Genomic DNA, 16,501 nt, shown 5'->3' on the forward strand with positions numbered 1-16,501 from the left:
TCGAGTTTCTTTCTTTGTTTTTTCTTTTAATTTTTGGTCACGGGGTTTCTTTATGTAATTAGTTAATCCACATTTCTTGCAGGCTGAAAAGTGAAAACCCATTCTTTCTGTTTTTTTTTTTTAAATTTTTGTGGTCGTGAGAAGCCATTTTAATTATTATGAAGGTTGAAAGCATATTGAGCTCTCTACTGTTCTTGCAAGACCCAGATATAATACTTTTGGATAGCCCATTTCCTTAGCCATCCAATTTTTTTCCCTGTACAATCTTTTATCGTATCTGACTGAAAAACAATAGAAAACTTCTTTTCTTATTGTCTCTTAATTACAAAATAATGTGAAATCATGTAAAAATAATGAATATCACACAACAAGGCTTAAAATCTTACATCAACGTTATTCATTACGTTTATCTTCATCTTAGTAAAAACATCTTAGTCAACAGAGAATCTTGTTATGCATAACCATATATATATAGATAAAAATTCAAATGCAGTTAATTTCATATGGAGAATTGTTAAATGATTTAACTGATTTGATTAAATTTTTATCTAATTACTTTTAACTATCAATTTTATATGAAATTGACTGCACATGAATTTTCAATATATATATAATGAAAATCCTAAAGTCACTTGAATAGTGTAAAACCCTTGTTTAGAATCAATCCTATTACACCTCTGTATCCTCGAAGGGGAAGTTTATAGTAATTTTAAATAGAGAAAGTTTAGGGGCAGCAGATTTTATAATTTTTAACCATCAATTAGTTATCAATGATATTTTTAATAGTATAAAATTATATCTAATAGTGTAGAATCATTCAATTTTCTTTTGATGGTTAAATGGTGGTCAAAATTTAACAAAAATGTTGGTCCTAACACTCCTCTTTTTATTAAATATGTGCACATTGGAAAAGTACTAAAACAGCAAATCATCTGCCCATGGTTTTTTTTCTTTAATTTGTGGGTTATATTTTTAATTTTTTAAAGAAAAAGCAAACTGCTTAATTACGCAATAACCGTGACAACTACACAAATACGCCCTTTTGTCACCACACAAATTCAGATTAGGATTCAGGAAATGGACATTACTGACACATTATTATTAATAGTTCATATCTAAACTCTCAATTTTTATAAGGAACGGCCAAAAGTCTTAAAAGTAAAGAAATCTAATTGGCATGTATAAAATATATGTTATTTTAATTTTAGAGGAGGAAGGAGTATATTTTTCTAATAATAATAGTAGGTTAATTACTAAACATTTCTTAAACTTTTGGTAATTGGCACTTGGCAGGCTGTTATGTCTTCTCAAAAATAACATATTAGACCGCAAAGTGTTATATTATGATCATAGACAGTTAGGCACAAATAGCAATATAATCTTTTTTTAATTGTTAATTGTAACATCAACGAGTTTTACTAAGCCAAAAGATGTGCACTGATCACCCAATCGTATTTTCATTATCGACTAAAATATAATTATTTTTTTGCTACCTAATCAAACTTTATTTGTCGAGCAAATAGTCAAATTAGTTCTTGAAAGATCACACGATCTCTATTTTGATCTCTAAAAAGTTTTTTTAATCAAATATATTTTTAAAAGATTTTAAGTTAATCACGTTAGTCCTTTCGTCACTTCTCTTATTAACAGTGTTAACAAAAGCGAGCTGACATGAGACGTTAAGTCACATGTCAGCAGACACGTGACGCCTAGTTGGTTGCCAGCGTGATAATTTTGTAAAATTTAATCAAATTAATTCTTAAATGATAAACCCTAATCTCAAACTAGTGCATATATATCCCCTATCTTTTAAATTGAAATTGCAGTGGTTTCTATAGCCAAAGTGTAAATCTCGAGTAATTAGTGAATAATTAGTTAATAAATTAATTATTAATCAAATAAATTAGAAAATAGAATTTTATGGGCGCAAAGGAGATAAAGGATCTTAGACCAATCAGTATGGTTGGGTGCGTCTACAAGGTCATATCAAAAGTGTTGACCAGAAGGATGAGAAGTGTAATGCCAAGGTTAGTTGAGGAATCACCGAGTGCATTTTTCAAGGGAAGACGGATACATGATGGAGCGTTAATAGCATGTGAGACTGTACAACGGTTAAAACTGAAGAAGAAGGCATCAGCAATCATCAAACTGGACTTCCAGAAAGCTTATGACAGAGTCAAATGGAACTTTGTTGTTATTGTACTAGAAAAGATGGGTTTTGGTAGAAGATGGAGGGTGTGAATCACATAGTGCATTAGATCAGCATCTATTTCCATAATGGTTAACAGGCACCATCGAAACCATTTAAGATCGAAAGGGGTCTTCGGCAAGGTGACCTGTTATCACTCTTTCTATTCGTACTGGTTGTAGATATTTTGAACAGGATGATCGGAGAAGCAGTGAGAAATAGGAGAATTACCTCTCTCTTAGTCGGTAGGGATAATATAGAGTTATCACACCTACAATTTGCTGATGACACTATATTGTTATGTCTGCTAGAGAAGGAGACAGTCAGAAATTACAAGAGACTTTTGAGGTACTTTGAAGTGATGTCAGGTTTGAGTATTAACTTTGACAAGTCCAGTTTGATACCGGTGAATTGTAGCCAGGAGTGGGTGGGTCGGATGTGCCAATTATTAGGATGCCAAGTGGCGAGACTACCAGTGAAGTACCTAGGTATTGAGCTAGGAGCAAACCCGAGGCTGGTTAAAACATGAAAGTCGGTAATAGATAAAGTGGAGGAGAAATTCAGTTTGTGGAAAGCAAAGGTGCTTAGTAAAGCAGAAAAGTTGGTACTCATCAAGTCAGTGATTAATAGTCTGCCTACTTACTATTTGAGTTTGTATAAAATGCCGGTTACAGTGGCAAAAAAAATTTCATTCCAAAGGAAGTTCTTTTGGGGAAAGGATGATGGAGGCCTTGGTTGACTCTTGTAAAATAGGAGTTGATACAAGCACTGAAAAAATTAGGAGGGCTAGGTTTGGGAGATACGATGATCCGTAATACCGCTTTTACTATTTAAGTGGTGGTGGAGATTTTTCTAAGGAGGAGTGTCCTTTGTGGAAGAAGGTTGTGTGCTCCTTCAATAATCTGAATCCTGAACAGTTATTGTCTACCCAAACTTTACCGGCAAAAGGAGGCCCGTGGAGAGATATTTGTCACTTGCAAATAAAGGAGCAACATATCAGACAAAAGATGATTGACGGTCTGGCTATGGAAGTAGATGATGGCAGATCAACCAGGTTTTGGGAAGATACATGGTTACAGTCGGAAAAGCTAAAAGACTCCTTTCCGAGGCTCTGCTTGATTTCAAATTACAGAGGATCCGTGATCGAAAAATGTGGGTTTTGGGATGGGATAGAGTGGGTATGAAACTTTCAGTGGAGGAGGGAACTCCACCAATGGAAGACTAATAGTTTGAACCGACTGCTTGATATATTGCAATCTGTGAGATTGATAGAAGGGGAACAAGATAGAGTGGTGTGGAAATTTGAAAAAGAAGGCATTTATACTACTAACTTATTTGTGCCGGTTATGCAGGTACAAACTGTAATGGAAGATATCCTCAGCTCTAAATTTACAAATGGAATCTGGAAAGGTCTAGTACCTCCTCGAGTAGAGCTACTTACATGGTTTGTGCTTGTAGGTTGAGTTAATACAAAGGATCGGCTAAGCAGTTTGAGCATCATTGAACGAAGTGATAATGTATGTGTCATGTGTAACAAAGATATTGAAACTGTACAATATTTATTTGTTACGTGTGAGTACACTTGGCAAGTGTGGTGTGCATGGTTTAGTTATGTGGGTCGTGCATGGAGCATCCCAGGATCCATAAAGGAGCACTTTGAGAGCTGGAGGACGATGCCCTCGAGGAAAGACACGCGGAAAACATGGTTAGTGGGGTTTTTCTCCGTCATATGGAATATCTGGCGGTGTAGAAACGAGTCCATTTTTCAGAACAAGGCAACAAATGTAGTGGACTGTGTTGCTAGGTCGTTTTGTTGGTTTAAGGATTAGTGTCAAAGTAACCCAGGTTGTTGATGGCTATGCTAAAGATGACATAGGTGTTACTAAAACCCATGTTATGTCTCTTGTACGCTCCACCTAGTGTGTTGAGCTTGTTTCCTTTCAAAAAAAAAAAAAGAATTTTATGATTTAGTGAGGTAGAACTAATTAAAACAAGAATTTTGACACCAATTTAAAAGAATTTGGCCCAAAATTGGACCGAACGAACTGAGCTCGTATTGAGCCCAAGGCCCAATATATTTAACTACCCTCCATGAGCTCATAGCTCATTCAGCATAAGAAACGGAGAGAGAGAGTGCAGAACGGTGGAAAGCAAAGGGGATGAACAAAACTCTTGCTCTTGAAATTTCAATCTAACGTAACTTTTGATTCGGAGCTTCGATTGATGAGCCGTCAGCGGCCACACGTTTGTCTCGAAATTCTCTACAAAGCCCAGTACTCTACTAGGTAAGGAAATAACTTCTCAGCTTCGATTTTCTCCTTCCCCAATTTTGAAAATATTATGTATTGGGTGTTGAAATTTTGTCAATTTTGATGTTTTATGACCAAATTAGCTTGCGTGAATTGTTGGGTATTGTTCATTTGAGCCGTGGGTAAGGTAAAAAAACCCTAACCCTTGTCACCTTACTAAATTTGTGAACCCTAAGGTAACTCTAATGGTAATTATATTGTTAGATTGGAAATTGAGATCGATTTTGGAAGCTAGGCTCCTTGGTGAGGGGCTTTGTTGATAAGTTTGTGGTGCAGGAACGCTTGAGGTGTTCCGGATTTATCAAAATATCGGCCAAGGTATGGTTTAGGTTTCACGTATTTAATGTATAATGTTATGTGAAAACTTAGGTTAGAAGACCGTAGGATAGGTTGGAATGATTAAGTGTGTTGAATGTTTAGTAATTGTGATTTTGATTGATGAAATATGTGGAGCATGTGTTGATGATTATGAACATAGAAGTAGTATATCGCATATGGTGATTAAGTATTGTTTGATAAGTAAATGTTATAGATTATGTATAATTGATGGAATGTTTGAGTTGAAACCCATTTTGGCCCCTGAAATTTTTGACCGGCCTCAATTTCGACCCCTAAATTTATAGTTACCCAATTAACACCCCTAAATATTGGATTGTGCCCCACGCTTGCCCCCGTAGCTATCTCCGTTAACGGAGATCTGATGTGGCACGTTAAGTTGACAGAGTGTGTATCTGCGTGACACCCAACTTGCTAGAATGGATGTGTGATGAGTGAATGATGTGGCAAAAGCCCAATATGTTCGAGACTTTGCTAGAGAAATTGAGTTCATTCAACTTTTGCCACGTCATTCACTCATCACACATCCATTCTAGCAAGTTAGGTGCCACGTGGATACACACTTTGTCAACTTAACGTGCCACATCAGATCTCCATTAACGGAGATAGCCACAGGGGCAAACATGGGACGCAGTCTAATATTTGAGGGTGTTAATTGGATAACTATAATTTTGGGGGTCGAAATTGGGGCCGGTAAAAAATTTCAGGGGTCAAAATAGGTTTCAACTCTGATGACTTTGTTGGTGGAAGTGAGGAATTCTAGGGGGGTGAAATTGAGTAAAAACTGAAGCATGACTGATTATGGTGTGATAATAGGATTTTAGTGTTATATTGGTATGCTATGGCAGGTTAATGTGATGAATACAGGTTTGAGAATGTGGTTTTGAATTTAGTTCTAAAGAAAATTGAGGTTTGAAGCTTTTTGTGTAAACTGATTTTTAGCCAAATTTCGGCGAAACATAACTTGGCTTCTAGACTCCCAAATAATTTCAAATTTATTTCATATGAAAATTTGGTTCGTGAAGCTTACGCCGTTCGAAGAACGGATGGAAAATGTTTTAAAACGAAAAAGTTATGCGCGTCGAAAGTTCAGAGGGCAAAACTAAAAATTCTGCAACATTCAGCATTTTGCTGATTCTGCACAGCTTGCGTACGCAACCACTGCACGCGACACGTTCAAACTCTTCGGGTTTGGCTGCTTACGTACACAAGCAGTGTGTTCGCGTACGCGAACACTGATTTTTAACCAAACGCTTTGGGTTTGGCAGCTTGCATAGGTGAGCAGTGTGTTTGCGTACGCGAACAATGGTTTTTAAAGTTGCGTACGCGACCACCTGCACGCAACGCGACCAATCCTTTCGGGTTGGGGTTCTCGCGTACGCGAGTAGGGAGCTTGCGTACGTGAGCAAGGTTTTTCGCACGCCCACGCATATGCGTGGCGCCTGTTTCAGCAAAAATAGATTTTGTGTTTTAAAGCTCAAATTCAAACCTCTAAACCTCTATTTTCATTCCCTTGACTCTATATCTTGTTAGAAAGCTTAGTAATAGGATGAAGATAGGAAATGGTAGTAACTTGGAAATGAAAGAAGATTTTTAAAAGGTAATATGTAGTTGGAGAAGATAGTATTTAAGGTGACAAAGATTATGAAAGTGATATATGAACCACTTAAGAGAGTAAGGTAACGTTGGGAAAGATGAGATGAGCTATGAATTATTATTGAGAATGAAAATTATATTTATGAGAAATGATTGAATATATTGAGTTTGGGGTGTTGTCTCCCCATGTCAGTCTAGGATTCGTCCCATGGATAATATTGAGCTTGGGGTGTTGTCTTCCCCATGTCAGCTTGGGATCCTGCCCATGGTTATCATTGAGCTTGGGGTGCGTCTTCCCCATATCAGCTTGAAATTCTTTCCATGGTTAATTTTCTACGATTAGCTATCAGGACATGTCGGGCTGGCTACGTAACCGACAGTTGATATCAACAGTCATAAGACAGACATGTATCATGTGCATATTATTTTAATTGCTTGCTTGGGCATTAATTAGGAATGTCTAAGTGATTATAATAGGCTAAATGTTCTATTTGCTATATCTGTATTCTATTTGTACCTGCTTTGTTTGTTTTCTGTGGTTCTACCAGAGTTTGGAGGATTGGAGGAAGGCGGAGACTTGAGGCTCTTGATTAGAGTTTTGGTTAAGTTTAGGAAGTCTTAGAGAACCCCTGTTTATGGTTTTAGTTTTAATTCTTGAAGTTTTATAATATGAGTATTGAAGTTCTAGGATTGCCTCTGACATTTCCAAAACCTTATATCTTGTGTGTGTCCCACCTTTACCATGCTAAGAACCTCCGGTTTTCATCCCATACTATGTTGTGTTTTTCAGAAGCAAGTCGAAAGGCACCTCGCTAGGCGTCTGGAGCTTCTGAAGCGAAGTGGTTACATTTTGGGGCTTACTTTGATATTTTGATTTATATATGTGTATAGACTCTCTTCGTATGTTTATGCTCACTTTACTTTTGTACCTCTTAGAAGTTTATGGAGAACTAGAATTTTATGTATGTATTTTTGGGTTTCGGGCTATGTATATATGTAGGTAAATATCCTCCGGCCAGCCTTAACTTCGCAGGCTGAGTTTGGAGTTTGTTATTTTGTACCTATGACCCTCTATTCCTACTATCCGTTTATTTATGCTTATGATCTTTGTTCCTTCACACGCAAGTAATCACGTTCCTGAGCGTTGCGCTTTTTATTTTGTGATTTTACTTTATCCGTTTTTCAAGACTCCTCGTATATTGTATCCTTTTTTCTTTGTTCTGTTTTGGAGGGTTTGATGTTTTTTTTTTGTTTTTTTTTTTTTTTTTTTCTATATCACTCCTTTTTTTTTGTTTTTTTTTTTATATTTATATATATATATATATATATATATATATATATATATATATATATATATATATATATATATATATATATATATATTACTTTTAGAGGTCGTAATACCTCACCACCTCTATCTTATGACTTAAACATAAGATTCAGTGTGGTCAGGTGTTACACAAAGCTTGTGAATTAGAAAAGTTTACTTAACTCTATACTGGATCCCAATGATTTCGGAAGAATTGTTGAGAAGATGCGACAGGTAGTTAGCCTCACCAAAAGACATATGCTGAAACATATTGATTTTCTCAAGAATTGGTTATTTTCTTTATAGCAAATGAGGAAGATGATTGTTGGATGCCCTCAACCACTCGCTTTAAATATTGACATTATGAAACTTAGCTTTAATTACTTCTAAATAGAGATGAAAGGGACCATTCTTCACATATGGTATGGAGCCAATAGAAAAACTAAGGCATAAGGTAATTTCACAAATAAAACGAAAAATCTTAAACCAATACCAAAACAAAATTCAGCAAAAATAATGAACTTCATTGACACAATACAAACAAATTGCTTTAAAAAAAACAGAGCCATGAATCAACCTTGAATTACCGAAAAAAATTAGTCAATAGGAACAAAACCCTAGCCCCAAAAATGATTTTCAATTCAATCACACACAATGAGGAGAAATCCATTTTTACTTGGGTACGATCGAAACAAAAAGCAAGCTTTTAAAAAAAATTACTACTTTCAACAACGCTGGAAAGGTGCCGTTGTTCTCATCGTCAATGTGTGCAAAGTCGGACCCAATCCTCACCGGCGAACTCGTAACCTCGGCCGAATGCAACAATCGACAATGAATAAAGGTTCTTCGCCTTCTCTTCTGCAAAGTCGAACCACAGAAACTGATTTTTGTGAGAGTAAAGCGAGATGAGACCAAGTTTTTGTCAAGTTTAATTTAAGTAATAATTTAACATTGCCGAATTGTATTTGTGTCAGATTTCTCCACATATGTGTAAAATACGAAATTCGTTATATATTTTTTGAAAATATTAAAATTAAAAAATTTAGTCGTAGTTGCTAAAATTAAAGTTAAATATGGCCATTTATAAACAAGTTTGACAAGTCGAGAAAGACAAACACAAGATATATTTAATGTTAAGTTATTTTATTGGTCTCCATAATTCTACTAAATTTGTAAATAAGTTTCTATAAGTCATAAACCATCTTATTTTTTTAATTAGGTTCTTATTGACAGCAAACATTAAAAAAAGTTTACAAGTTGCGAATTTACTATTATATCTAACTTTTTTGTCGCAAAATACGTCATAGTGCTCCTCTATCGTCACCGCCATTGACCCATTCTATAGAAGACTTTTAGTCCCTCCCTCACCATTAGTTTCTTTCTCTGTCACCTTTGTTATTGTTCTTCTTCTTCTCTTCTTATTATGGCATACCTTAGCTTGCAATAATCCCAATCCTCGAGCGTTGCAGTTTTCATTTTGCGATTTGTTCCACCTATTTTTCAAGGCTCCTAGTATACTGTCTCTTTTCATTGATATATATATATATATATATATATTACTTTTAGAGGTCGTAATACCTCACCACCTCTATCTTATGACTTAAACATAAGATTCAGTGTGGTCAGGTGTTACACAAAGCTTGTGAATTAGAAAAGTTTACTTAACTCTATACTGGATCCCAATGATTTCGGAAGAATTGTTGAGAAGATGCGACAGGTAGTTAGCCTCACCAAAAGACATATGCTGAAACATATTGATTTTCTCAAGAATTGGTTATTTTCTTTATAGCAAATGAGGAAGATGATTGTTGGATGCCCTCAACCACTCGCTTTAAATATTGACATTATGAAACTTAGCTTTAATTACTTCTAAATAGAGATGAAAGGGACCATTCTTCACATATGGTATGGAGCCAATAGAAAAACTAAGGCATAAGGTAATTTCACAAATAAAACGAAAAATCTTAAACCAATACCAAAACAAAATTCAGCAAAAATAATGAACTTCATTGACACAATACAAACAAATTGCTTTAAAAAAAACAGAGCCATGAATCAACCTTGAATTACCGAAAAAAATTAGTCAATAGGAACAAAACCCTAGCCCCAAAAATGATTTTCAATTCAATCACACACAATGAGGAGAAATCCATTTTTACTTGGGTACGATCGAAACAAAAAGCAAGCTTTTAAAAAAAATTACTACTTTCAACAACGCTGGAAAGGTGCCGTTGTTCTCATCGTCAATGTGTGCAAAGTCGGACCCAATCCTCACCGGCGAACTCGTAACCTCGGCCGAATGCAACAATCGACAATGAATAAAGGTTCTTCGCCTTCTCTTCTGCAAAGTCGAACCACAGAAACTGATTTTTGTGAGAGTAAAGCGAGATGAGACCAAGTTTTTGTCAAGTTTAATTTAAGTAATAATTTAACATTGCCGAATTGTATTTGTGTCAGATTTCTCCACATATGTGTAAAATACGAAATTCGTTATATATTTTTTGAAAATATTAAAATTAAAAAATTTAGTCGTAGTTGCTAAAATTAAAGTTAAATATGGCCATTTATAAACAAGTTTGACAAGTCGAGAAAGACAAACACAAGATATATTTAATGTTAAGTTATTTTATTGGTCTCCATAATTCTACTAAATTTGTAAATAAGTTTCTATAAGTCCTTATTTTTCTTATTTTTTTAATTAGGTTCTTATTGACAGCAAACATTAAAAAAAGTTTACAAGTTGCGAATTTACTATTATATCTAACGCAAAATACGTAAAATACGTCATAGTGCTCCTCTATCGTCACCGCCATTGACCCATTCTATAGAAGACTTTTAGTCCCTCCCTCACCATTAGTTTCTTTCTCTGTCACTAATCTGGACGATGATATATGCATTTATTTTTTTAACTTCTTGATATAGTTTTTAAATGTTTAGGTAGCTTATTATTTTTTTTTTCTATATGTTTTTTACTATTACTTATCCCAACTTATATGATATTGCACATAACTCAAAATTAAAAATCTTAAACTCTAAAATCATCAAAAAATATCTCTTGGATGCTCTTTCTTTCTAACAAATGCCAAAATTGCTAAAAGAACCAAGCCCTACTTTTTTAAGGATTTTTTTTTTCTATTCTCTGCTTGCTCTTTCTCCTACTAACAAATTAGATTATCTCCGGAGCTCAATACAAGAGCAATTCTAGCATGCAAAAAACTCTAAATATTCTAAAAATTTAATAACTTTTATAATGTCTATTTTCTTTATTTTAGAACACCATTTATAAACAATCAAGTCTCAATTTGTTAGAATGATAAAATACCAGCCATAACTTCTTTCATTGTGAGATAAACACCTTTCAATTTAAAAGAATCTAATTACTCATGATATCTTTAATATGAGAATGAAATATTTTATTAACTCAAATGCTTTTGTTACAATAGGAACCTAATTAAAAGAAATTATAATGATTTAAAGACTCAATTAAAAAATATAAAGAGTTAAGTACAAATTTAATAAGATTATAGGACCAATAAAATAATTAAACTTAAATTTAATTTTCAGAAAATAAATTCGTTAGAGATGATTTATTTTTTTATTTTAATTTTAAAAAAAGAATTTATTAGAATAAATTATTTTTTTATTTATAATCTTTTAAAATACAGTTTGCTAGGATAATTTTTTTAGATTTTTTAAAAATACAATACCCCATAGCAAACACCATATTTCTAATAACAATATTACATCATTCTTTTAAGAATTACCAAACTTAGAATTTTATATAAATTAAGAATTCACTATCATATTCTATAAATGTTAACAATTAGATCAATTAAAAAAAGATGTGCTTTAAATTTATTAGAACACTAATATTCTAATTTTAACTTTCCATGATAAACTATCTGTAGTCTGTTAATTTTTTCCCTATTTTTGTTTCTCATTTTTTTAATTCTTAACATTTTAATCACATAACTTAAATGTATTAAATTTCAATCCAATAATTGATTAAAAAGGCAAAAATCTGTTTCAAAATTGATATTTTGGTTCCAGAAGTAAATTTTTATTTAAAATGATCTATTTTGACAAAGAATAAAAACAAAAAATAGACCATATTTGACAAACTTCTCTTAAATGAACTGAATTTTTATTTTAAAAATTGTATATGCTTAATATATAGGCTAATTTTTTTATATAAAAAAATATTTGTATTTTTGTTAAAAATAAAATTATTTAGTATAATTATATGTGGGTAAATTTTGTAGATAGAAAGTCAACACGTAAGATGCGTGTGCGTATTAGACTGTGTACGTGTTGACTCTCCATCGTTCTGTCAAGACGCACACGCAAAATACGTATTAGATATGTGTCATCATCCTGACGAGACCTAAAATGTTTGTTGAACACCTTTTTTTTATACTTCTATAATACTATAATACTGTAATATATTTTAAATATTAATATTTAACCAAAATACTATTTTCTTCCCTATTAAAAATAATTTCTCTAATATATAATTTACTCTTTACTTAATTGGATGAGCTTAACCAGTTTGACACCTCTAATAAGCCGAAGCGTGGCAGTGGCAGTTAAGGGCAATTAGGAGTGAATGAATATGAATATGAATGTGATGACGATAAATCCAAAGAGAAGGAGAGGATAGTGTGTGTGGTGCCATGTGAGAAAGAGAGAGAGATATAGTCGTACTGGCAACAGTAACAGTAACAGATTACACAGAGAGAGACACACACAAGAGCCAGTGCTGATATCAGAGAGAAAAAGTGGAGCCCACAAAAGTGCAGAAGGGGGACCTCGCTCCTCAACTTGGGTTCCCCAGCCACTAGAATANNCTTCAACTAATTCCAAACCCATGAACCCATCACTCCCCAACGCCACTACCTCCATGACCCTTTGCCATTTCCTTCAATAGCATTTTTCATTTTCTCTATTTTTTCTTCCCTTCTCAGTAATGGATCCTTGCCCCTTCGTCCGCCTCACCGTCGGCAACCTTGCACTCAAGATTCCCGTTGCTTCCAAACCTGCTCGCTCCCTTGTTCATCCTTCCTCTTCTCCATGTTTCTGCAAAATCAAACTCAAGAATTTTCCAGTACAGTCCGCCGTCGTTCCCTTTATTCCACCGGAGAGTAACGTCCCGGATAACCAGGTTCAGCCAATCGCTGCCACGTTTCACCTCGGAAAGCTCGATCTCGACCGTCTCGCTGGGAAATCCATCTTCGCTGGCAAGCTCTGCCTTAAAATCTCGATCTACACCGGCCGGAGAGGCACCACCTGCGGCGTCAACGCTGGGAGGCTGCTAGGAAAAGTTTCTGTCCCGCTCGACCAACTGGCCGGAACGGTGTCGAAGGCCACCGTGTTCCACAGCGGGTGGATCAGTGTGGGAAAGGAAGCCAAAGGCTCTACCGCGCAGTTCCATCTGAATGTGAAGGCTGAACCCGATCCTAGGTTCGTTTTCCAATTCGACGGCGAACCAGAATGCAGCCCGCAAGTTTTTCAGATCCAAGGCAACATTTCACAACCTGTCTTCACCTGCAAGTTTAGCTTTAGAAACACCGGCGACCGAAATCAACGGTCCAGGTTAGCACAATAGCACTTTTAGCCTCACGAATTATGAATGTGCTTGGTTAGTTAACTTAGTTTCAAACTTTGAATTCTGTTTTGATGGTCAATTTAGGGATTTTAGAACACAGTAACAGCTTTTGTTAACGTGGCGGTTATGAATTCTGTTACTCGCAGGTCGTTACAGTCGGAGGCGGGAAGTTCTAGAAGCTGGTTGAGCTCGTTTGGGAGTGAGAGAGAACGGCCTGGGAAGGAGCGTAAGGGATGGTCGATAACGGTTCATGATCTCTCCGGTTCGCCAGTCGCGGCAGCTTCAATGGTCACGCCGTTCGTCGCTTCGCCCGGTTCGGACCGGGTAAGCTGTTCAAACCCCGGTTCGTGGCTCATCCTTCGGCCCGGTGATGGTACGTGGAAGCCGTGGGGGAGACTCGAGGCGTGGCGCGAGCGCGGCGGCTCCGACGGCCTCGGTTATCGATTCGAGCTTATTCCAGACACGAACGGCGGCATGAGCGCTGCCGGAATAGTCCTTGCCGAGTCAACGCTTAGTTCAAACAAGGGAGGGAAGTTCGTCATCGATTTAAGCTCGCGCGTCGGGTCCGGCGGTTCCAACGGTCGCGCCACGCCGGGGAGCGCGACGTCGCCGGTGTGCAGCCCGAGGAGTAGCGGCGACTATGGTTACGGGCTTTGGCCTTATTGCATGTACAGAGGGTTCGTGATGTCGGCGAGCGTGGAGGGTGAAGGGAGGTGCAGCAAGCCAACGGTGGAGGTTAGCGTTCCGCACGTGAACTGCACGGAGGATGCAGCGGCGTTCGTGGCGTTGGCCGCTGCCGTTGATCTGAGCGTGGATGCCTGCAGGCTTTTCTCTCAGCGGCTGAGGAAGGAGCTGTGCCAGCAAATGGAGTCGCTTGGCTGATTCCGCATTGCGCTGTCGTTTCGTGCTTTTGCCCCCTGTCGTTGTGGCTTTTTTCTTTGATTTTCTCTCCCTTTTTTTTCGTCAATTATGGGAAATCAAGAAAAAGCTTTTTTATTTTTTTTTTCTTGTTATTACGTATATGTAATTTTTGCACAACTCTTGAACTGACTCATCACTCACGTGTGTCATAGTCTTCTATTTTTTCTAAAATGTTTTTCTGTATATATTTGGAGTCACTTTTAGCTGTAAGCATTGGTAATTTTGGAATACATTGCTTTGTTAGTACATTGATATGGATATTCATACCAATGATTCTGTTTAAGGGAAGTAAAATTTACAAGCATGAACTAGCACGGACAGACACGTGAATCTTCATTTCGAATTACTACCAAGTAGTGACTTTTACTATTCCTTAATACAGCTGTTAAAGTGGTGGTGGTGGAGTAATTAATGAGGGTTTATGGGAATGAATTTTGATTTTTTGAATAGCGGTAGTACATACGTGCGTGCAATAGGGTAATGGGGGATAGCTAGCTGTAACGCAGTGTAACGTGCGGACTCAGATTGAGTTCCGGCGTGCTTTAAGGGATATAAAATAATGAGAAATTAGGCACATAATCATATGAGTTCTTGTGGCATAACTCATGGGATTTGGAGTGGTTCGTGCTATTCTATTAATAATTGGCGGGGAACCGTAAAGTGCTACCTCCTACTCCAACCTTGACTTGCCACCAAAGCACGTATGCATTACGCACATTACTATAATACTCTAATTTTTTACTAATTTGAATTCATATCGGATTCTCTTTGGTGCACGAGCGCCAGCAAAATGAATTCATTTCAAATATGGTTTAATTATTCAAATAATTAATAATCATTACTGTGAGATGATTGGGCAGCGCATTTGTAGGGTACAGAGCATTGAGGTTGGTGGTGGCGCACTGATGTGTATGTGTGCTGTATAGGGTGGTCCAATGCATTTTTATGATATACCATACCATGCCATCACTTTTGGCACCAAACTTTGCCCACTGCCCCCAGGGACCAATCTCATATCCAAATACATATTTTAGTAGATACAACCAAAGCTTAAAAAGAAACCCACTTATAGTCAAATATTAATAACAATGCCATTTGTTTATGTCTTTATGAATGTAGCCAGAGTAGGTTTATGGTGGGTGAACATTGGTTAGTTAGGATACAATCTCTCAAGGTGAAAACTTTCACCTAAACTTATTGTCATATGTAGCCATGTAGGTTTTTTATATTGGGAATTTCTACTGATTTATTTTCAATATTAACATTGGAACTTTATTACATCTTCATCTAATTATATAGCACTACATTCCACATATGTTATAATAATAATTTTTTTAAATATTAAATGTTGACGTGACAAGACATGACATTTAATTTGTCATGTTGAATAAAAATAAGAACAAAAAATTCTAAGACTAACAATTTTTATGCCATTCAGCATTTTTAGTTATGACTGTATTTATACTAATACTATTAATTATTTATTCGAATTTTTTTTACATTAGTAAATTTGTTAGTTAATTATTAGTTGAAAATAATAAATTTTACTAACTCTATAATATTGTTGTAAAAATAAATATAACAGAGGACAAAAAACTTGTTTAAATCTTTAAGTTTACAATATCGGTTGATACTAATTAGGTAAAAACTCAAATGCAGTCGACTTCACGTGAAGTTGATAGGTGAGAGCCGTTAGATGATTTGACTGATTTGACTAAATTTTCATCTAACGGCTCTTAGCTATAAACTTCACGTGAAGTCGACTGCACCTGAGTTTTCACCTCCTAATTAATTTGAAAATGTATTTGTTCCCTAGTTAGTGTATATAGAGCGTGGTGAGACTCTAGGAAAATGAAATTTGAGAAGCATTACTATGTTAGTAAAAGGATAGGTTAGGTGAGAGAGATGTGGGGGTGAGTGAGTTGGAGAGGGCGTGTTAGGGGAGTGAAAATTGAAATTGAAGGCTTGGTAGTTAAGTATCGATCATATGGTGTGTTGTATTGTATTGTTTGTGTGTGGCATGGGTTTTGGTCCCCTTTGTGAGTGTTATGGAGGGACTTGTTTGTCACAGCCTTTTATTGGAAAGTGATGAGGTGTAATTGCAAGAGAAATAACTAATAAGGAACCATTTCACTGAACAAACACATGATCTATGTTCTCACGTGATTCAAATAGTCTCTTCTCTGCCACTGCCCACAGAAAAAAAAAAAAAAAACTAAATAGTAATACCATATCAA

The 16,501-nt window shown here is 35.9% G+C and overlaps 1 protein-coding gene across 1 annotated transcript; it reads left to right on the plus strand.

Annotated features, from left to right (window-relative positions):
* On the plus strand, positions 12,586 to 14,425 carry LOC107606264. The gene is made up of 2 exons (XM_016308301.2): positions 12,586 to 13,330; positions 13,490 to 14,425. The coding sequence occupies exons 1-2, from the start codon at positions 12,705 to 12,707 to the stop codon at positions 14,223 to 14,225; spliced, it is 1,362 nt and encodes a 453-aa protein (XP_016163787.1). The 5' UTR covers positions 12,586 to 12,704; the 3' UTR covers positions 14,226 to 14,425.

The sequence above is a fragment of the Arachis ipaensis genome, chromosome B07 (assembly GCF_000816755.2).
Source record: "Arachis ipaensis cultivar K30076 chromosome B07, Araip1.1, whole genome shotgun sequence".
Taxonomy (NCBI): domain Eukaryota; kingdom Viridiplantae; phylum Streptophyta; class Magnoliopsida; order Fabales; family Fabaceae; genus Arachis; species Arachis ipaensis.

Bases quoted from the DNA above. Each gene is read 5' to 3' on its own strand.
- LOC107606264 (XM_016308301.2), top strand. From the start codon at position 12,705: ATGGATCCTTGCCCCTTCGTCCGCCTCACCGTCGGCAACCTTGCACTC. The intron at 13,331-13,489 runs GTTAGCACAATA...TGTTACTCGCAG, and splicing joins GACCGAAATCAACGGTCCAG to GTCGTTACAGTCGGAGGCGG.